Below are 24279 nucleotides of genomic sequence, written 5' to 3'. Positions count from 1 at the left end.
GTGGACCCTTGAAAGCAGTTGTGGGAAAAGCTGCAAGTTGGGGGAAGGGACTCACATGCGAGCAGAGAACCAACCCGGGTGGCTGTCTTGTTGTGATAATGTTTCCATAGCGTGGACAAGAGAGACTCCTCTTTCTAAATGGACTGAACAAGGTTATTATGGAAGTGATAAACAGACTGAACATCTCAAGGGCTGTCTTTTACATTGTCAGTGGGAGAAGGGAGGAAGGTGGGGGGAGGAGAAGAGTTCTGAAGGTGTGGTATAATTTTTTTCCTTCTTTTAGGTCTGTTAATAAACTTCTTTATATACTTTCAAGTTTTGTACCTGCTTTGCGTTTCTCCTAATTCTTATCTCACAGAAGGTAAACAGTAATGAGTATTTTGGACCAAACCACTACACCTTGGTAGTCATGGAAGATGTATTTGAACACCTAATTTAAGGACTAAGAAGCTCTTCGCATTTGGATAAGCTTTGAAATGGATAAATGAACAAATATTTTCTACCAGTAACAGAACCCCTAGTATAACACAATACTGCAGCTGATGACAAAGTTTTATTCAGGATTGTTGCTTAGATTTTTTTGTTGCTGTCATTGTGGAATATATGAACTAACTGAAGTTTATTAGACTTTTTTTGTCTTTTAAATGGTTTTTTTTATCTGTAATAAGATGCACTTGAATTGGGACTTTTTGGACAGCAGCATAATCAGCTGTAGTTTGAATAATTGAACTGAAAAGAGAAGGTCAGGTTACAAAACTCAGGAAGATACTGGGGGAAAAAATGTTGAATATCTCTGAAATTTTGATTTTTTTGAGTTGAAATACCCAGACACTGCTGAAGACCCATATGTAATGCTAAATCCTTTTTTGGGAATTAGTGTGCAACTCAGATTAGTTTTCACTGTAATTATGGCTTTCATGACAGATGATGAAAAGTTTAATGAAAAGTCAATTACATAAACTACTTGAATCTCTTGGAGCTTAATTATAGGGTCCACATTCTAGTAAAATTATTTTTCAAGCTTCATTGAGAGGACCTCACCAAAGTTAGAAAACCTACAAGTAACTTATTAGTGACTTATTTCAAAGGTTTTTGTAATGTTACATTTATTAGCTTTGTGAAATTACAAAAACTGAAATGGGAGAAACAGAAAGATGATGTTCTACAAACTTTTTTCTTTCAGAGATTGTGACAAGGGAGTGATTCTGTTGAAAGCAGTTGAAAGCACAGCTAAAAATATGAAACACTTTATATGCACATGCAAAAGCTTTTTTTTAGCTTTTTTAAAGGCTGTACCATCTTGTAAGAAAGAGGATAATTTCAAATAGTGTTTCATTTGCTTTCCATCATCATCATCATTACTATGATTATTATTATTATTATTATAATTTATCTGATTTTTTTCATAACTGAATTGGGATCAGATAATTTCTAATATTTGTAACTGATTGTGTTTAATCTAAATTATGCTACATTTAGCTTTTTGGAATTGAATTCCTTCCACATGGGAAAAAGGTCAAGTATGTCTAAAAAGGTTAACTGATAATTTGTGAATGGTCTGCTCTTTTATCAGTGGGAAAATAAAAAGGCTACACATTGCTATGTTTGGTTGGTTTCAACCTAAGCTTCATTTTAAGGAATAGGTACTGGAATAGAGTAGAAATTTGGTTTCTAACGGCCTAGAGTCTCAGAAGTCGTAAATGTGTAATTCCTTAATAGAGAGTATTTAACACCTTAACATTTTCTTCAGTTTTATACTGAAGTAAATGGCAAAGAGATCTGTGAAAACATGTCTTTTAACTTCTTTTGAAGCTGAAAAACTGGTAACTGTGTTACAAGGAGTTGCCTTCCACTGCTGAGGAAGTGTGAGCCTGATCTTCATTCTTTCTGATCCTTGTGTGACGGAAGTAAGATCATGCAAAATGGTGTATTACTGAGAAGCCAGCTAATACAGGATATTATATATGAGCAGTACTTCTGTGAGGGACATCTGCCTCCTACTTGAAATTATGAATAGGTGTCCAGGATGGGTATCCATCCTGCTCGTTATATCTTACAGCTTGAAGTTTGTGCTCAGGCTCTTGCTGGAGCTGAACAGGAAAATGTTGCATGCCATGCAGATGGCAAAGGCATGTGGGCTGTTTGCCATACAGCAGCTGAATCTTAAATAACTCAGCATAATATTTTATTTGTATTTAAGAGATGGAACTATTTGACTCAGATTTATTTAGAAAAGGAAAGCCATCAGGTTTTCATTGTCTGCTGTGAATGTAAATGAGAAAGATGTCCATTGCTGTTATATTGCATCATGTGCAGCAGTAAACTGGAGTAGCTGTTGAAACAATCTCTGTTAAACACTAACTACTAATACTACAGTTGTATTAGTAGTAGAGAAAAAAGAGGGAACTTGTCAGCTGTGGCTTTGTCAGATGTATTCTCACCATTACAGCTTGAAGTTAGTGGAATATGAGTAGATAAGAATGTAAAAATTAAAACCAAAATATGTTTGTCTGGATGGGCTAGCCAGTTACAGAACTGGCATCTCTGTTGCTTACAGTATCTGGAATTTTTCCTTTATGCTCTTTTATTATGTCATAGAATTAAGTAGAAGTCATTATTCCTTTGAGAAAAGGTGAAACTTAAAAAAAAATGTGTATATGTGAATAGACATGATATTCCAGAAAGAGTATTTTTGGATCTCGTATCTACAGTATGAGATAAAAACTGCTAACACTGGAATGAATTTGAAGCTAAATGGTTCATCAAATAGTTTCAAAATGAAAATTTTTTAATTACTGTTTCGTATTAAAACACCCTGTGGTCCTAATGGAATACACTGGATTTGTGGAAAGATGGGGGGGAATGGTTTATAGCAAGATAAAAGACTGGGAAGATGTGAGCAGAAAATACACGATTTAGAAACAAGACAGATGAGAAACAAGATCTGAGGACTGCTAGAGATACAGCCTTGGTAGACATAGTAAGGTTGATAGAAGTTGTGGAAGGAGAAACCAAAGGGAAGAAAAGCAGTGAAGGTTTTGTTCTGCATAGCGTGAGAATTAATCCAGGTTTCACAGGATCAAGGATTTCTTTGTTTTATAAGAAATAATCTCTAAACTGAGTAGAATAATGTTTGGCTGTCTTCTGTCTTCAGGCAGACACACCAGCTTTAGTGATTGCAAGTTGCTTTATGCTGCTGCTGCTTCTACATCCCAGCAGAAGTGTGTGGATGACTTGGAATTTGTAGAAATACATATTTTATTGTAGAATTCCTTTTTCTAATAGGAATAAAAAATCAACTTTTAAAAGATTTCTATGTTTTCACTTAGTGGGAAGTGCTAGAATCAAAGTTATTCTTGTAACTATTTCCTTATATGGGTGCAACATAATATAATTACATAGGCTTTCTTTCCCTGGCCATCTGCCAGGCTTCAGGCTCAGCCTCTTTGCTGTAAGCCCTTTGCATCTTTCATTCTTTATTGAAGTTGTACAATGAATAAATCAGGGAATTGTGGAAAGTAAAAGCTTAGGAAGCTCTTGAAAGGTGACAGTGCTATAGAGTACTGAGACACCAGGCAGGTTGTTAAGCAGAAAGTAAAAAGTAGTCACTGTTCGTACTACGTAAAGTTTTTGGTAGCAGGGGCCCACAGAAGTTGCTTGAAGTTTCCCCCATGTCCAACACAGCCAATGCCAGATGTTAGCACGATGGACCTGCTGGTGGCCAAAGCTGAGCCCATCAGCAAAATTGGTAGTGCCTCTGGGATAACATATTTAAGAAAGGGAGGAAGTTGCCATGCTGGGGAAATTGCAGACAGAAAAGTGAGGAGTGGGAATATGTGAGAGAAATAGCCGTGCAGACACCCCAGTCAGTAGGGAAGGAGGGTATGGAGATGGTCCAGGCAACAGAGCAGATTGCCATGCAGCCTGTGGGAAAGACCATGGTGAGGTGGCTGTGCCCCTGCAGCCCCTGCTGAAGCAGATACCCACCTGCAGCCTATGAAGGACCCCATAATGGAGCAGGTGGATGTGCCCAAAGAAGACGTTGACCCTATGAGAAGCTCCTGCTGCAGTGGGTTTGCTAACAGGACTTGTGACCCTGTGGGGGACCCGTGCTGCTTTAGTCTGTTCCTGAAATACTGCACTCCATTGGAAGGACTTGTGTTGAAGAAGTTCATGGAGGCCCTCCTGTGGGAGGGACCCTACACTGGAGCAGGGGGTGGCGGGTGAGGAGAAGGTGGTGGCAGAGACAAGGTGTGATGAACTTAGAGCAATGCCCATTCCGTCTCTCTGTACTGCTCAAGGGCAGGAGGGAGAGAAAAACAGAAATGAAGTTGAGCCCAGGAAAAAGGGAGGGGTGGGGGAGAGGTGTATGTGTATAGGATTTGGATTTATTTCTCATTAACCTACTCTGATTTGGTTAGTAATAAATACATTAATTTCTCTGAGTCTGTTTTGTCTGTGACAGTAACTGGTGAATGATCTCCCTATCCTTCTTGTGACCTGTGTGTCTTTTGTTGTATTTTCTGTGCACTCCACAGGTTGAAGAGGGAAGTGGCAGAGGTTTTGGTCTGCACCTGGCATCCAGCCAGGGTCAATCCACCATGCTGTTTGACCATGTATTTGTCACAAATATGGCTCTTTGTGAAATACATAATGTCTTTATGAACAAGATGAATTTTTGCAACTACAGTTTAATGGCAGCCTAAATAAATATTTGACATCAGCTGTATGGTATGTTACAGGCTTTTCAGGAGTGAAGGAGGTCAATGACACCCATTAAATATTTAAACTTTAAAATAGTCTCTTGTGGGAATCTTCATATGTTACAATTTGAACAAAAAATTGGAAGTTCAGAAGCGTGCCGATCTGTCTGGGTGCAGACTGCTATGCTGACAGAAGTACAAAAATGCAGATTCACAAAACCAGTGGCATTTATCATTATGTAGCTTAGCTTGTTTCTATCTCTTTCACAGCTCCAGAAAGTAAATGTCTTACTACATACTACAACACATTGATATTTTATAGCAGAAGGAGAACTGAAGTCTCAACTACTGTAAGCTATCAAACTGCAGATTAAATGTATTGGCTGGCATGTTTATTTCAGTGGAAAACAGATTCTGGAATGATCTGAATGATGAGTATGTAAGAGAAACTTCCTACCAGATAAGAATCATAGTATGGTTGAGGTTTGAAGGGACTTTGAAGGACATGTAGCTCAGAACCCTTTGCAATGGATGTGGATACCTTCCATTTGGACCACATTGCTCAAAGGCCCTTCCATGCTGGCCTTCAACACTTCCAGGGATGGGTCCAGTGCCTCACCACTCTCATAGAAAGAATTTCTTTCTTACATCCAATTTAAATTTACCCTCTTGCAGTATAAAACCTTCACCCCTTGTCCTGTCACTACAGGCCCTTGTGAAAAGTACCTCTCCAACTTTCTTTTAAGACCCCTTCAGATACTGGAAGGCAGCTATAAGAACTCCCCAGAACCTTCTCCATGCTGAACAACCTAGTCTCAGGTTCTGGTACTGATAATTTTGGGTATCTGCTGGCTGTGATGCCATATTTCCTGAACTGAGACAAGACGTTAGATTTCTGTTACACTCAGCGGGCAAAATGAAAAATAAAGAGTAATTTGACCCTAAAATGTGAGATTGGAGTCAGTTTCCTGATTGAGGGAGTATTTTATGTTGGTGGTTTCAACTTGAAGACAAACTATGTATTTACTGTAAGCTCTCAATTTCTCACTTCGCTGAAATGTGTTCTGACTGAGAATGAAATGAGATCACTGACTACCTTTCAATAGATTTTCTGCAATTTTAATATCTGTGAGTCAGCAGCACAGAGTTTCTTGTGAGTCAAGCTGATGAACATTCTCCTCTGATAATTCCAAAACTGGAGTGCAGAGATAGTGACTTCTTCTAATGATATTTTGTTTTGGAGGCCATTTTACAGGTTTATGTAAACCTGCATTGCAGTCTATTAAGAAAGATAAGCAAAAGTTTAGTTTTCTGCAGTTATCCACAAAGAGACTTAGTAATCTTCCCTTCAGCTACGTTTTGCTCTGCTAAAAATGCAGCAATTGCTAGAAAGTTAGCAGAGTTGATTTTAATGCCATTCCTGCAGACTAAAACTCTCTGATACTTTCAATGTATTGTGTTAAGTTTGGCAAGAGTCAGCTGTCTGGCCTTATTTTGTACATAGACTGTAAACATTTTAGGGGGTAAGATTAAGATTGTAAGCATTCTTCGAGAAAGATTATCCTATCTGTTTTTGTTGCATATAGCAAAGTCAGATCCTATTTTATGAGGGTGCTAAATGTCCTGCAAATACAAAATAATGCTGATTTATTTATTTATTAGTTTGTAATGTAATTCCTGTTCATCCTTGTTTACCCATTCCTCAGCTTTATTTCACTGGAATGTTTCTTGATTTCTTCCAAGATTACAGGGAAGACCAACAGACCTTAAAGAAACTGATAATGTCAGTCAGTAGAGAAACTTAAAGCCCCCTATCAATGTAACCTGGATATTTATGAGGCCTTTTGAAATGTGAAGGCATGAGGAAATGCTACAAAGAGTTGCATTCAATACATATGGAGACTTCTCATAGAAGGACACACAGATATGTACTTGGCATCTCTTCACAGGGAATACTTTCACTACAGGCTGTTAGAATTTCTACTTCCATGTAAATTTTTTATGCTGTAGGATCAGACCTAGGTTTATCAAATGCATGAGAACATGATAGATTTCCTTTCATTGCTCCAAACCAGCTTTGCCCACCCTCCTGTATTGCCATTCAAAAAATCTGAACTCTAGACAAAGACGGTATATAAATTTGAAATGTTTATGTCTCTTTCTCTTCTCCTTGTAGTTCATTACCTTATGAATATAACTCTAGAAATTAGTTATGAATAAGAGAAGTTAAAATTAATTAGCAACTAAGACTAATTAGATAAGAATAAATATCAGGATAAATAGATACCTATTTTCTACTTGCGGAATTGCATATACTTCTGGAATGATATTCCAGAATTATTCTCATCTCTTCTCTCTGGTGACCAGTGACAGGACCTGAGGGAACAGCATGAAGTTGTGTCATTGGAGATTCAGGCTGGGTATTAGGAAAAGGTTCTTCACCCAGGGGGTGTTTGGGCACTGGAACAGGCTCCCTAGGGAAGTGGTCACAGCACCAAGCCTGACAGAGTTCAAGGAGAGTTTGAACAATGCTGTCAGACACGTGGCACAAGTCTTGGGACTGTCCACTTCAAGACCACAATTGGACTTGATGATTTTTGTGGGTCACTTTCAACTACGGTGTTCTGTAGTTCTGTGAAAAGAAATTCTGTGCTTATACTTTCTGAGCAAAGCCAATATCCAGTCTTGAATTTTAATAAATAAATTTTAAATACTTTTGAAGAAATTTTTATTACAAACTCTAAAATTTTCATATTTTTATCTGCAAAACTCAAGCACAATATGAATCAGTTCATTAGAAACATAGGTTTGTTTTTCTCTCATAGGAAGCTAGGCAAAACTCTCATTTACTTACCAGCTTTCTGTGCAACATAGTATGAGTGCCTGTCACCCAGACAATTAGTTCATAACCTATGGAATGTATCCTATATTCTCTTGTGTGTCTGTGTGTGTGAGATGGCTAACAACTGCTGGCTGACTAGTAAGACTCGGTTATGGTTACTTGATGTGGTGAGTCTTCGCTAGAGCAGAGGTACGAGTAGTATCAGTTTATCCACCCAACTTTGAAACAGTCAGCACTGATCTAGTGCATAAGGAGGTAAGCTTGCAAACTTTTTATTTTTGGAAGCTATGTAACTAGTAACCTGATCACAGTGCTGTACATGTGCTCCTCAACCTGAATCTGAAAATAATGGACTAAATCTTCAATTTATGTAAATTTAAGCAGTATCACTGTTATTACTGAGTTTCAATCAGCTTACAGTAATGAAGAAATTAGGCTGCTTATTTAAGAAATCAGTTTACCTGTTCATCGTATGCATGTTTTCTCAGTTTCAAGAAAGTGAAAATACTTCACATAATTAAAGATATGTCATGGGTAGAATATCTTGAATGAAACATAGTACCAATTAATGACTTAGGTGACTTTCTAATTAAATGGTAAAACATCTTTTCAAAACAGTCCAGTCTTCCAATATTGCCTAACTGGAATGATCTTTTACAGAAATTCAGCTGTGTCAGAAACCTAGTCAAGTTTGGTAGAAGTGTGGCAGTTCAGAAAAAAAGCTGTTCTACCAAAATCTTTACTTGTGTTAATATGCATGCATGTTCACTGGGCCATATATTGGACAACCTTCATTTTGTGAATATAACTGTAAAAATCTTTAGAAGGTCTTTAGGTGTTTTGTCTTGAAATGCAGTACTGGTACTGGAGTCTCTCACGCCCACACAAAGTCTAGATGTGGTCAAAAGGCTGGCTCTATTTAGGAATACGAGGCAGCAGGTTTTCTGTGGCACCAGTATTTCATCTGTTGTGATCTAAAGCAAAATTTAGGGTATTGTTCACAGCATTTTAAGAATCTGATACCTTCATTCTTACAAAAGCAGTTAAAAACAGAAAGGCAAATCCATAATGGGTTTAATCATCTACATGAAATATCCAGGGTGGAATTTATTTCAGTACTCTGGTCATTAAGTTTTTGTATCATTCACTTAAGCACTCAGTTCTATGGTGGCCTGTTTAGACATTCATATGATTTTGGGAGTAAGATATCTGCTCCTAGAAGTAAATGTCTGGACATTGGAGGTAACTGTATGACTTTTTAATCTCTTCTTCACTGTTCATTCACACAAAACTATGCACACCTGCATGACTTTCATTGTCCTTCGATTTCTTTCAGAAAAGAGGTTAATTTAGTCAATCCTGAAAGGTCACAATGAATCAGAATGTGAGCAAGAACATGAGTACTTTCAAATAACAATGATGCAAACAATTAGCTCTGGCTCCACAGTGTAACATCCAATATTTTTTCTCTTTGCAGTGTTTGGCAATTAAAATTACTTTGTCATAGGGATCCTATCTTTTAAGAGTACAGTACTTTAGCCGTTGGACTAACTTCATACTCCTTTGCTGTGATGCAGAGGAATCACCTGTAAACAAGATAAGAAAGAAATTGAGGGCATGGTGGAAACATTCGCTGGGAAATGATCAGAAAGCTTAAGAAATAAGCCCTTACTTCGATCAGAAAGGACTTAAATTCTCAGATCTGAGAGAACAGGGGAGGCTCAAGATATGTATCGGATAAAGAACTCAGTTCCACTTGAAAAAAGAAAAATGTGCTGGTGGGTTGAAAAGGAAATTTGACATTCAGGTGTTATAGGAGATTTGAACTTGGAGGTCACCAGTATGGAAAGATTTACACACCTATACAAAACCTCATTTTGATAGTGACGAAGCTAACATCTTTGTAATGGATTGCAGAAAGCAAGGGAGCTAAGTGTGTGTAATGCAGTATGGATTGGTATGGGGTTTTTGGTGAGACATTTTAAGGAATTCGAAAGTTTCATTGTTCAATAGTTGTGTCAGTTTTGAAGTTGAACATAGTTGTGACTGTATAGATATGCGCTGGCTGACTTAACCGCTAGGCAGACAGTGTAGCCTGGTTGTCTGCAAGGTCTATGTAGTTACTTTTTTGCCTGCTTGAGGAATCTGTGGCTAACGCTTAATTGTACTGCCTTGCCTTAATTAAAACTGACTAGAACATGTGTATATGACTGTAATTACAAGATTTACTGCAGTATGGGTAAACTCAAAGGTGAGGGGTGCTTTTGACACTATTTAAAGTGTTGGGGTTTTTTCTGGTGCTGTAAATATGCATGTTAGCCTTATGCTCTCAAATGCAAAAACATTCTTTCCATTTTTAGTTTTCTTTTTTTCTCCTTTTTTGCTGTGGTAAGTCATATATTCAGCTCTGTAAGTTCTGATTTTTTTTTACATGACTGGTAATCTGTAACCTTGCTCTGAAAGCATGATTATTTCATTGAAAAAACAGCATAGTTCGTTAACTATAGAAGGTGAAGTATGTCTTTTTTAAATTAAACTACCTCAAGATTTTTTTATTGTATTCCTTTCTTCTGAATTTTTATTTATAACACAAAATAATTTACTAAAAAACTGGTCCTGTATACACTATATTAATTTCTTTATTCTTAGTATCTACGTATCCGGGCATATAGCTCTTTGTCTCTAGGAAGGAATAGTTGCAAACATTCTACTTCTCTTGTCCTAGTAACAGGGAACAACTTCAGAGAAGCTACTACATTCAATAAGTAAGAACCGTAAAAATAAACAGAAAACACATGGTTAGCTCATTATGTTTGTAGCTTCTGATACCAGAATGGAGTTCCTTGATCAGTAGAGGCTCCTGCATTGGCAAGACTGAGAACTATACTTCTTTTCACTCTACCCAGCAGATATATTCCTGTATACCCATGCACAACTAATTACATAATCACAACAAAAGGCCTTTATATATAGTGTTGTTATGCTACAGGCTGATACAAAAGTTAAGCTTGTTTGTATCAACTTAATATGCTGCTATCTATTGAGGAGGGAGAAAGCGCACAAAGGTTTAAACCTTTTATTCTTAATCATTGAATATGTTGCTGGGGTTAACGCCAAACACATAAAAAATACATCTTCTACTTCAGTGGGCTGATTTTCATCTCTGTCAGTAATAATTTTGTATTAATTCTTCTCCCCAACTTCCTTTTGTTTTGGTACCATATATTGTGTTACATTGCATTGCTACTTTTACAGTGAGAAGTTAAGAGTACTGAAACCAAAAACTTAAAAGATTTTTTTTCCTGGAATTTTTTGAAAGCTGTCTACTTTTAAAAGAGGATTTGTTTTACAAGAGCAAGCATCAAAGTCTAACTTCTCAGTTTTTATTGCTAACTCTAATTAGAATTTTTTCCAGCTGTGTGTGCCAGCTTATGACACAGTACTATGCCAAATTATTGGACAACCAGAAGCTGCTTTTCTAAAGGCATTCAGTGAAGGAACAATACATGTAGTAATTGATTCTTGTGATTTATGAACAATACAGTAATTCATTCAAGAGGTTTTACTATTATTTTATGAGAGGCTTTGCATGTGAAAGAACATAAAGATTAAATTACAACTTTCCAGACAGCCTTTGGGAGCAAGCAACTTTTATACACACTAAAATCAAAGCTTTCAAACACTCTTAATTTTTTACTAAAGATACGTGACTGACTGGCAGTATAGTAACATGTAAAGATCTTATTTTTACTTAAATTTTTACTTCAGTAGACCTAAGATTCATCTTGGTTTAGGTTATACTTCTGCCCTGTTTCACCACTAATTTCTGCTTTTCTTTTGCTTTTTATCATTTCTTTATTCATGAAATGAGCTATTTTTTAGCTTTTTTCTTATTCCTGTCTGTCCATTTTATATTTATTGGATATTTCAGGGCAGCTGTTTTGATTTCTGTCTGGTGACCTGCCGTATCCATTGCATCCCCAGCTTCAGTAATCTAACCTCATATGAATTTGTGTCAGTAGTTTCAGTTTTGTTGTGAGAAATTTATTTCTGGTTATATTTTTATATTCAGAAGGAAAAAATCAGAGAAAAAAATAAGAAGTTTTGCAAAAATGCAGATTTTATTCTACCTTTTATATTCTTTCTATAAGCAGATTGTGGCTTTGATGATGGAGTGCAGTGGCTGATCACTTGGTATTTTCTACGTTTTGAATAGGCCATTGAGATTCAGACATACAGAAATACGAATCCATTGACAGCAAACCAAATTTCTCGATTGTCTTCACAAATGAACAATCTGCCATTTTCAAGTATACATTCAACGGGTTGCTGAAGCTTGATGTGGAAAATACAATTTCCTTAAATCTCTTATTTCTGAACATGCATGTTAAATCTAAACATATCTATACATATTTACTGTTACCTAGATGAATATTTTAAGTAACTGCCATAATTAACATGGTTTCTTAATTAAAGCATTCAATTCTATTATTTAATGGACACACACAATATTAATTATATACCACTGATTTAAATTATGATGCAGGATGATACATTTTGCAGAAATAATTTATTATCATTTATAGAAGATAACCACTTAGTGTCAAAACTAGCAGTTCTTACTCAGTACACTTGTGCAGTGTGAGCTCATGTCTTTAGAGAAAAGAGTGTTAATTAAACCAACATTTTGCAATATTGATATGCAGCGGACTGCAGTTTTCAAAGACTAACAGGTTTTTCAAAGAGCTACGTATTTCCACTGACACTTCAAATTTAGATTTGAGTGGGGTTTGTTTGTTCATTTTTGTTTTCTTTGCCCTGATAGAAGTGTCACCCATGTAGTTAAGTAGATAGGACTTAAACATTTCATTCAACGCATGAGCACAAATCCTTATGCAAATTTTGTAAATACAGTGGTGGTAACGACTGTAATACTCCTGCCTATGTTTTGTGACATAATCTAAGTAACATAATCCTGGAAGTAAGTAAATTGAGACATGGAGGTTAAGTAATTTGCCTGAAGCTAAACAGCAAGCAATTAACAGAGATGGGATTAGAATTACAAAGATTTGGCTCTCAGCCCTCTATTCTGTCCAAGAGCCAGCTGCCACTTCCAGTGCTTTTGGCTTCCAGTTCTATCTCTTGAGACTAAACTTTGAATTTGTTTTCTTCATACTGCTTATATATGAACTTTAAAGGAAAGTATGAATAAGACTTATTATTCTTTTTTATTTTTATAGTAGTTGTAAAGAAAGTATCTGCCTTTGCAAGAAAAACGAAGCATGAAATCATTCTTGGTAGTCACATTTTAATAATTTCTACTTTTCTTTTAAAGACGGGCATGAATCATGCTTTCTAATTATGATAGAGATTTCAGAGTGAAAATCTCTATGACCGGACAAATGTAATTTTTTTCTTTATTTATTTTAAGAAAAAGGGCTTTATTGTGTCCTCCAAAGTCTTATGTCCTTCTTTTAATAGCCCTTGACTGAATATCAGCTGTATGTAGTGTTATGATTTCTTGGTATCTCTTTTAAAAAGAAGAATAAACATGGGTTAAAGATGGAAGAATGGAAGATATAATTAGTGAGAGATAGATGAGATAGGTGTAAGCTAGGCACAGCACTGTGGGTTCGGATTATCTACTTTGATATATGTTTAACCACTAAAAATTACATTAAAAATCCCTGAAGTAACCAGTGACTGAAGTGACTAACCATGCAAGATTCTTGCAAAGCAAGTGTAATGCTATACAAGATATCGAATAATTGTATTTTCAGTGATTTTAGGTAATAGGTGGTAGAATAAATTTCCTTGTATGAAGTGATATTACATATCAGAATTAAAACAGAAATGAACTTCTAGTAATTAGAGGTTTACCTTTACGTGATGGTACGTTTCTTCTGATTATGTTTCTGCTTTTCAATCAAATCCATGATCCAGCAACATTCTGTTGTGCATATCTTTGTATGAGGTTTTAGTTCTCGTATTCTTACATGCTTTATAATTTGCTTTATATTTATGCTGGCATAATTTTGCTAGAGACAATCTAGAACAATGCAGCTCCTGTAGAAGTTTGTGGAGCAGATGAACCTTGAGTACCTTACAAGTAGTATTTCTTGCATTTTTGCAGTGCATTGTCCTTAATGACAACAAAATGTGGCTGGTATTTATGGCAGGACAAATACACAGTAGGACACTGAAAATACAGTATCAAAAATAATGCCTGTGTAAATACATTCTGATCAGTGCTTTTATGTCTTCCTAGCTGTATCCCAGAGCAGACTGCTTGTACTGTGTTAACCGTACTGATGTATTGTAAGTGACTTGTAGGCAAGTAACTGGGACAACCCACTGGGGCCTTTAGTCACTGAATCTTTTCTAATATCTGTAAACAGTTTTGTGACCTAGTTTATGAATGTCTGCTTATTCATCAGCAGTGCATCATCCTATGGGCCATGCTAACCTGTCTTACAGTACAGCTGAAGTTGGGCTGCATTGCACAGCTTACAGAGCATTGCTGGTTAGAGGAGTATGTATTCTGTCTACTTGGTTAGACACTTAATTTAGGCTTCATGGAATTGATTCTTGTAGGTAAAGGGTAAATGTTGGTTTATAACTAATAGAGGGAGGTGTTGATCTAGTTTTGGGACAAAGCAAGCCTAACTTAGTAAGAAGGGAAGAGACTTACGAGTCTCTACTAATTAGGTTTTAAAATTTTTATTATTTTATAGCAGCTTTAATGATACTGTCTTTTTTTAACCAGTTTACCTCCATAAATTATGCTTATGTCGTCATGTCATCTCCTAATGCTGTTCTGCAAGTAGAAAGTCATCTTCAACCCCTTAATGCCCCATTTTGCATATGTTCATATGGGCTGTGTGATTTGATTAGGCACAAGCATACTTCTGCTTGGAGTTACGAGAATTTGCTTATGTGGATGCCTTGTCAAGCATTAACACTGAATCATATTAGTATGTAGAGTCAGTATTATTACTAGATAGTTGATTTTGCTTTCACAGTCAGTAATCATCAGTTTGCCCTGTGTATAAATGGCAAGGTATGCGTTTTGTTGTTTTTAGATAAATAAAATATGAGTGGAAGTTTCACTTAGTTGTTACAGTGCCCCAGTTTTATGCTTCCTCATTTTGGTACCTGTGTTGAGGGTTTTAGTAAGACTGAAACACTTCTAAAGGTCATCCTCCTGGTCATAACCCAGATATTCCGAGTCCCTAACTGAAACCTGTAGTGTCTCATCATTCCTACTCTTCTCTGAGAGCAAAACTCTTCTGGAAAGAGATCAGCTTGCCTGGCATTTTAAAATCCAGTGCTTCTTCTTTGCACATCGAAAAGGAGTGCCAGTTCTCAGTTACCAAATAATTCATAGGCTGTCCTCAGACATCAAAATTGGAAAATGAAGCAGTAGAGAGCTTTGAAGCGGAATTTCCTTTCATTAAATTAGTGAATATGACAAGGTTATGTAATATTCCTGGGGGATAAAGTGGTGCACGTCACTAACCTTTTAGATTCAAGAGGCATCATGCTTTTTATTTGTGGCTGAAAGAAGGCTTAGTACTGGATTAACTGTCAAGGTCGTCTTTCTAACTCAGGTAAATTAAGCCCCACCTAGCTTTTACATATACTTTTGTGATAAATTCTATGTATATACACAAGCTTATACCTATTTGTTTTGTATTGTGCATTTGAACATGTGCTGGTTTATGACTTAAATATATGCAGTTGGGTTAATATAATGGATACTGGGTCACTAGCACTGGAATTCCTATAGCCATGGGGAAAAAAAAGGGAGAATTCTTGACCTCCTATACGTTTAATGGATAGTGAGTATTACTTAGTTGTATGCCTGCATCTTTCAGTGCTCACATTAGTGAAACACTAGAACCAAGAATCCTGATTCTCTTTTCTTGAACTCTAATATAAACCAGAATTTTTTTGTACAAACAACTGAAGAGACCCTGGAGTAAATAAGGGCAGATTTAGAAGCAAATGTATACCACTTTCATTTTCTGTTGCAATATTTAAATGAAGGCTGAAGTTTGTATTTAAACTAATGGCTATGTTGCACTGATCGCTAAAGCTGTTCACCCAGCTTGAGGAATGAAGGCAAGAGGGCATGGTGTGGGAGTAGGCCTGGCTTTGGGAGGTTTCTCCTTTAGTCTGATCATCCATGAGACCGACTCTGATGGCTCATAAGCCCTGGCTGCCTGTTAGGCTTAGCACAGTATTGCTCTGACAGGGAAGTAGTTAATGGCTGGTCTGAGCTGTACACTACATGTTCTAATAGTTTGTCATGAAACCAGCTTAAATTGCTAGTGGTCTGAGACAGTTTTAATAGAAAAAGCACAGTAATAAATACTTTTTCAGCTTCTTTCTACTTCAAATATAAGTATATTTGTCTATAGTATTAGTAAAAGGCCTTTTTCAGAGGTTTTTCACATAGGTTCTTCATATTTGCAAAAGCTTTTTTTTCCTCTCAGTTATTATAAGCTGAAAATGGACGTGTGTGTATGTGTGAATGATATTAGTTGGCAAATAAATGTCTGCTGCTGTCTGTGTTGGTTCATATACCTCCCATGTCCCTCGGGCTCAGATAATGTCTGTCTCTAAAAAAGCATACATAATCCACAATGAAATGAGCTGGTAACAAGGTTTGCAGAGCTTAGAGGTACAAATTAAATATGTGCTATTTTAACATTAGACTTTTTGGAAAATGTAACCCACCTGTTCGACTTGTGAGGCCTTACTTGTAAGTCTGTAATTTGATTTTGTATTTCAGGGAATAGTGAACCTAATGATCAGCCTACTAAACTGACACTGTGCATTGCAGGAAATTTGAAAACGTAAATATAGGGTTGACTTTCCATATTTTCCTTGAGAGATCAGCAAGCGATATTTTTATTTTTTTGAGCTGCGTACTAAATCTGAAGGGTGTGTATGCTCTGGCAGATTGAAGGTTGGGAGCTGGAGATGACTGCTAAATTGGAAAAGTAGCCCCAAAGAACCAACCAGAAGTCTCCCTCTAAAACCAGTCCTTTGTTCTGAGTGCCTTTGCTTTTAGAAGAATATGTGTAGCAGAAAGAAGGTGGGGCGAGGAGTGTTTCAATTATATTATCAAGATTTTATGAGTATTGTAGGGGCTGAGTTTCTGAGAGGATGCTGTGAAATAGCTTGATTTCCTTTTCCCTGACTTTTGGGAAATGTGTGTTTGTACCTGGAAATAGTTTCTGTGAACAAAATGGATCAGGATTTTCAGCTGGACTTCATTGGCATGTCTGAAATGCATTTAATAGTTCAAAGATACAAAACTGATAATTTTCATTCACAGGATAATAAAACTATTCACCTGCTCAGGGTATGATGATATTTGAAGAGGGTGTTGTTGCTATCCTTGCTGAAGGATGTTAAGGCAGGTACAGTTTTAAGAGATTCACAGTGAGAGACAGAAAAATTTCACAGTTTATGACTGACAGACAAGAGCTTTTAGGAACATACTACTTGTTAACTTAAGAATTTCTTAATGCAGATTTCATGAATACAAATTATTTCTCATCCTTGTAGAAATAAAAACTAATTAGCTCTCCCACATAGAGTGAGATATGCAGATCCTCTGTAAGTGCAGGTTAGAATTAAGGTGAAACAATTACTTGTAACAATGATCAGTCTAACTTATGTCACAAATTATTACTAAGGAGTAAATTAGCAGCGAATGCTGTAAATGAAGTGTGTTTTGAAATTTCTATTAAGTACTTTTCTATTAAGTGCTATGTATATGTTTTTTAATATATTAACTACCCGAGGAATTGTGAAAATAACAACAAATCATGTAATTTGTAATACATGAATACAGTATCAGACTGAGATTACATGCAACATTTGCCTATTTGTTCATTTTTACCTGGACAGGAATCTTCACCACCTTCACCATCATTAAATATGAACCAGTGTGGCCTTTTTATTTAGCGGCCTATAAGTCTGTGGAATACAGTGAATGTTGCAAAATGGGAAATGGGGTGAAAAAAGGAGGTTTTTTGGTTTGGTTTGATTCAGTTTGTGGGGTTTTTTTGTTTGGTTGGGGGATTTTTTTGTGGTTGTTTTTTTATTCTGTTTATTTAGATTTTTACTGTGTGTCAGAAATTTCTGTGTGTAATTTGACATGGGAAGAATTACTTCAGAATTTTTTACTCTGAGTGAGTCTGGTCACATACCCCCTGAAACTTTATGCTGCTAGACCAGTAATATAAAAGGGCTCAATGCTAAGTGAAAATTATTTTTATGATTGTATGTGTGCAGTATTCCAAAGTGCATGGGCACCTGCCAGACCACATTGTTTACTCTGCTCTCAACCTGAAAACATTTAATGGGAACAGTTGTGATCATCATCTTCCAACTTTTATTGCTACAAAATGAGTCTTTATAACTGAAAAAGTTACTGTAATTTTTAGAGTTTCCTCAAATACATGTCAATTTATAAGTAAACGGGGCATTTGAAAGAAGGGTCTTTACATTTTCAGTTTTTTCTGATGTGTTTATTCACCCTTGCTATGTATGCTTACAAGGGATACGATATGATATGATTTATGCCAGTTCTTATTCTAAGCTAGTAAACTTTTTCATATTTCAGGCATATGATGAAGTTTAATCTTAAACTGAATTATTTTATACTAGGAACTTCTGTACACCCCAGAGAATCTAGAAACAAATGCATTAGGCTCTGCATCCTCTATATTCTTGTCCATAGTAAGTCCACATGGTGAACTAGCTGTAGTAGGACTGCACACATCCCCTTAGCTCTCACGTCAAAGAAGGTGAAGTCTTATCCTCGTATTCACTTTTTTATTAGAGGACTATGTCCATAAAAACGTCTCTACACAAGAATAGTTTGCAGTAGCAGTAGAAAGAAGGGGGCTGAAGTAGTAATTTCAAAAGTATTTTGTCAGACATTTTATTTGAGTGCAGAGGAAAAGTGATACATATCCTTAAAGCACAGCACAGAGCAGTAACTTTAAAATGGATAATTCTATGACATGATGAAATGTGAATTAATTAATTCCATTCAATATTTCAGAATTCTACTTAAACTTTAAAAAAACTATGTGGAGGCGCAAAAGGGAAGAAGGAACTGTCTTATGCTCGTGCCAGGATATTCAAATGTTCCAATCAAAATGAGTTGTTTTAGTGTCACATTACAAATATATTTTATGGAGCCCTAATGTGCAAAAACACTCCACTTCCATCTGAACAGTGGTAAACCATCTCTATTTCAGAAGTTCCTGTGCCCGGCGACGGCTTGACTGTTCATTGAAGCAGCAGCCTAATTTCTATGGGTTTAAACTCTTCAAAACAAATAAATGCAAGCTCAGTGTATTTAAGATGAGGTAGCAATAAATTCAATTTTCCTTCATATATTAAGAGTGTGATTTGCAGTGGTTTAATAGTTATCTCTTTGGCTTCTCAAGAGTCCCAGCAAGAATTGCATACTGTGTAGCAGATGGTGGGAGCCTGCAGCTCTTGAATGACAAGGCCTGTGGTACTCTTCAGAAGTCCAAGTTACAGATATTTTCTTCTCTAATTTTTTTTTTTTTTAGTTTGACAAGGTATCAAAATTCAGTATTAGTATGACTATCTGGGTAGGCACTGGTATATAAACAAGCAAAACTTGGGTGTTCTTGCATTTAAAAGATAATATTGCAGCAATTTTGATGATGCCCTCAAGAGAATTCAAGTGCAGAAATATGAGATGCTGATTTTAAATGAATTTCACTTATTTTGTTTTCATTACACTCCTGTTATTTTAACTGTATTTATTGATATGTTACCAAGTAAAGTTCCAAAAGTGCTGAAGACTGTGGTACCATAGTTGGTAACATATTACATCTTTTTTTTTTTTGACAGATTTAATTGCAGTGGAAGTTTCCCATATAGATTGTTGCTGTGCTTAATGAACTGTGCTGCGGAGAGTTTTTCTTGAACTATGCACTGCTGTTGTTAAGGGAGATCAAAAATAGTTGTCAGTTCTCAATCAAAATTGCCCTCATGTTAATAAGCACAACTGTGTGTGCACTTTAATTGTGTTTGCTATCAGAGTGCCTAGCAGTATAGGTCATAATCAATGTCAAGAAACCAACAGCATTAATTGTGGAGATAATTTGTGTCAAACTTTAATTAACAACTTTTATAAAGGCAACAAACACTACTTTTCATTTTTGCTTCTGCTGGGTTGTGATTTCGCATACCTTTACACTAATAGTGGTTGCCTTATATGTAACAAGATGAACATGTTAATTGAGTAACAAAGAGGGATTGCATAATACTTACCTGTCTTCATGGCAGATAATTTTATAAATTTATTTATGTTCTAATAATAATTTATCTTCTCTGATGCCATATGATACCTGAAAGACAATTTACTTACTTCCAAGATTAGGTATTGGAGGAAAGTTGTAGCAATGTTTTTTATAGGAATTACTTATGTAAAAAGAAGATTTGACCAGATACATACCTTTTTTTTCAGCTAGGTTATGGTCTAAGTGAAAGCCAAAGTTCCCTTCAATATTGGATTGTGAAGCTTTTTTACTGATGCAGATAATATTAGTCATATCATACAAGAAGGTGGTTTTTATTTACAGCCTTAAACCCTTGTTTTCTTGAAAAATGTCCACAAGTTGAAAATTGCATCATTATGTTCAGCTGCCCTTGTTTTCTGTCTCTGATGCTACATGGTTAACGAACAGCTTTATTTTTCCAGCAAAAATTCACATAGGACTGCAAAAATACTGTTGTTCAGGTAGCTGGAGCCATGTTAAGTATTCAGCCCTATTTCTGCAACTCCCCGGTGTAGATAATAATGCTCTGCAGAGGCTAGCATGCAGTTTCTGTGAAGGAGTCGTGGCAGCTGTAGTCCTTTAGTCCTTTGCCAGGTTTGGGACAGTTCTACATGAAGAAATCATTAGAAAACTGGTTGTACCTCTAACGGCAGTTAAGTTTGGTGGAAGATTTTTAATTTTATTTATTACTATATGTTCTATTTGCTGCCTCTGAGCTACTGTACATAGTTATTGCATGCTGTTGGACTTCTTCATGAAGTGTATCTCTTTTAGTGGCTTGAGTTCTAACAGTGAATTCACAAAATGTCAAAAAAAAATTAGAAGAGAATGGCAGCTTGTCATTTTTCACTTCGTGGCACATGATCACAACTTGTGCCACAGAATGTCAGTAGATCGGATTCAGTCTCTTTACACAGTGCTGAGTTAAAACATACATAGAAAGGGTTCAAAAAGAGGACTTTTGGTGAAACCCAGATGCTCTTCATCAGAATATATTTTTGTATTTTTTGTGGTCCAGGCATAAAGCCTGTGACTTGGGAAAGGATTTCTAATTTCTTCACTCTATGTGTGTTTTATTTGCTATGGTTTTGGCAATTCTTGACATCAGAGAAGTTCTTTCATAATTTTCCCATGGCAGTAGTGGAGCACTGTACTGCTGAGATGTGCTCTTGCATTTGGGTTTAGGTACATTTTCACCGGGAAAATTAGCAGAGTGGGTACTGTTCTAGGACTGTTGAGCATTCTGAAATGTTAAAAACTAAGACATTTTCCTGACATTCCTATTAAAGAAAAGAGCATGCAGATTTTCAGGAACATCATATTTTTTAAAAAATCCTTTTTTACATTAGAGGTAAGGTAAAAAATTTCCCTAATTTCATTTTGTGAAATGGCATCTTGGCATTAAAATATTTCAGGACTTCTTCCAGTGTTGCATATGTGCATGACTGTAGGCCGCTGTGTTTCTTACATTCAAATAATGCTGACAAGAAATGGTGTGTATGGAAAGACCAGTTTTGCAGAATAAGGGGTTAGACATCAGAACTAAAGAGCAGCAACATGGAAATGAAAACTAGTACAGAAGAGGTACACACCTGTCAGAACTGAGAGAGGAAAGTGAAGAAGAGGGAAGAGGTGGGAAACATAAAGCAGCTGACTGCTGGTATTTGAAGATGAGAACAAAAATTATTTGCAACAGATGCTATAAAGCAACTACTGCTCAGGATGGCTTCATAGCAAAGACCTGGTTTTTTTTGCCATTTATTGTTTCTAAGTTCTCACCTCATATAATTTAAATCAGTATCTGAAGGTGTATTGGATCTTAAGAATTTTTTTGGCTAAGAAAGAGAATGATTTAAATATTTACAGGAATTTTTCAACATTTTTGTTCTCTGTTTGGATGTAATCTTACAGATTTCAATATTTTTATCTATAGAAGTTGTGTCTTGTGTTGCTCTAAGTTTGAAAATTTTGTCTCACCACAAATCAAATAATAAATTAATTTTGATTTGTTGTAACAGAAATAAAGGGAAAAAGAATAATTAATTAAAATGACATTTCATACTTCCAAAACTGTTTCTCCATTTATCTCTCCTTTCCTGTTGTTGCTGTAGTTGGATCTTATTTTAGTTCTCCTTTCTGACGTAGTAGAGTTCGGGAGTGAACAGGAGCTGTACACAAAACTGTGCCCAAGGATAAATCTCTCTTCTTTTAGTCCTTTCTGCCTGGAGTCTTAATACATAGTAATTTACCTCCACCATGCAAAATTACAAATGCTTTCTCCTAAATGTCACTGATTTTAATGTCTCAAAGGTGAGAATCCTGTTTTCATGACACCCTGTGATCATAGCATCAAGTAGTGAATCATGATATTGTTCCAGTTGATTGATGAGCTCATTTTGTAACAGAAGTCAAATTGGATTTTTTATTTATAATGGTGATAAAATATAATGTGTGATCTTGATATTCCAATGCCATCAGATTTCACTTTTAATATAAATTTCACTCATAAAATCTGTAAGTACTTTCCTGACCTTTTAGGGTTTTTTTAATAATGCTTTCTTTTGCAGGTGAATGATATCACTGGAAAAACGAAGCAGTTCCTTCTTTTTAAATTTTGGAATCTTTATGTGACTTTTTTAAAATTTATTTTTACTGCTTGGATTAATTTGGTTAATTTTTTTGTTTGTTTCAGCACCACCGAAGTTTACAAGAACTCCCGTTGACCAGACAGGGGTTTCAGGAGGAGTCGCCTCATTCATCTGTCAAGCCACAGGAGATCCAAGACCTAAAATTGTCTGGAATAAAAAAGGAAAGAAAGTCAGCAATCAGAGATTTGAGGTATTAGGTCCATTGTTCTGTTCCTCTGAAAAACATTTTATTCCAACCTTGTTTTTAATCCCAGTATGTGTGTTTTATTAATAGTGATTTAGCAAAATATAATTAGCTATCAGAGATAATTTGGTGGGAGCAGTCTCGGGAAGTTTTTAATTTTCAAAACTGGCTATGCATAGAACCATTAAAGAGAAAAGTGCTGCTGCTGTTTTCTAAGCTAGCATGGTTGAACTGAGGAGCTTTGTGGTGCCTCTGCTCAATTTGCTGTCTCGTGAAGGAGCTGCTGGGGACATGAGCTGAGCAGTGATTGCTGTCTCCGAAAGCAAACCACCTCCTTTTATGACAAGGTGCATCGAGCAGTCCTAGTCTTTGCTTCTGCTGCCACAATTCCTTACCCCTGTTGAGGAAAGAGACAAAAGGGGCACTGTAGTTCCTGCTGCTGAAGAGGGAAAGTAAAACTTGCTTGCTTTTGATTCTTTTCTTAACAATAAATTAGGAAAAGGCTTAGAGAAAGATGTTTCTCTCCACAACCTTCAGTTAAAGGAAACAGTGAAAATAATCTGCTCAAAGGATTCTGGTTATTTGGGGGAAATAAGAAAACAAGAATTTTTCCCTCTTGTAGTGGCAGGAATAATTGATGTCAGATACGGCTTGACCTTTAATGTGAAGAAAAAACTCAGAAAATGGAGGAAAACTTTTAGAAGAGATACCAAAACTTGCACTATGAGTGTATAATTGTCTCTTAAATGTTTTCAATGTTAAATAAGATACTTCTGTTTGCTTAAAAACAACTATTCTAAGGTAAATGATTTATGTATAAAACAGTTGTGACATGCATTTTATGGGCAAGTGATCTAATATATAGTTATTAACAACTGACTGAATATCAAACTTCTGTATATTAATTTGAAATAATGTTTGAGAAGATTGCTTGTCCTGGCTTTCAGGTTAGATTTTTTTTAGAAGAACTGCATTTCTTCTATAAACCAAATTTATTTTAATAATTTTTGTTTCAAAAAATACCTAAAGGCATTGGAATTTGTTCATTAACCATTATAATTTTTGGCTTGTGTATTTACTACAACATGAAAAATAAAACCATGAATTTAACTGTTACCTTCTAGTGCCAAAAACTGCACTTTGCAGAGCATATGTGGAGCTGTATTGGCTAGAGGGATTAGCATAGAATTTTTGTCAGAAATTCTACACAATTTATCCTCTTCTGTTCACAGAACTTTCACTCAAAGTGAATTCTAAACAGAGAAAGATTGTGCATGTATATGTTTACTGTGTGTTATTCTGCAATGAGTCGTGGTTTATTTCCTTAATATATTTCTAGGTACCTGTGTACCTGATTTTAGGGAGAATAAGCAAAAATAAAGTAGGTTTTTTTCCATTAAAATTATTTGAAAGTAACTATCAAAATAACCTTACAATGTTTCAAAAATGCCTTTAGTGGATTGTTGAACAAATGGTATAGCCAAGGAAGATGGATTGTATTTCAAAGAAATAGATGACACTTGCCAAGTTTATAATTTTTATCATGTCCACTGAGCAG

At 35.9% G+C, this 24279-nt stretch overlaps 1 protein-coding gene across 23 annotated transcripts in view; it reads left to right on the top strand.

Moving 5' to 3' along the window:
• Positions 1-24279, top strand: part of PTPRD (protein tyrosine phosphatase, receptor type D) — a 1188396-nt gene that overhangs the window by 939575 nt on the left and 224542 nt on the right. For 13 of the 23 annotated variants that reach the window (XM_017732840.1, XM_017732843.1, XM_017732842.1 and 10 more), the window contains one exon: positions 22582-22730. In XM_017732840.1, coding sequence (XP_017588329.1) covers positions 22582-22730 — 149 coding nt within the window. The remainder of the gene's footprint in view (positions 1-22581; positions 22731-24279) is intronic. The other 10 variants (XM_017732862.1, XM_017732863.1, XM_017732861.1 and 7 more) reach the window with 1 other exon arrangement.

The sequence above is a fragment of the Corvus brachyrhynchos genome, unplaced genomic scaffold (genome assembly GCF_000691975.1).
Source record: "Corvus brachyrhynchos isolate BGI_N302 unplaced genomic scaffold, ASM69197v1 scaffold194, whole genome shotgun sequence".
Lineage (NCBI taxonomy): Eukaryota > Metazoa > Chordata > Aves > Passeriformes > Corvidae > Corvus > Corvus brachyrhynchos.
The sequence above is the reverse complement of the archived record's forward strand: the minus strand, read 5'-3'. Positions and strand labels throughout refer to the sequence as shown.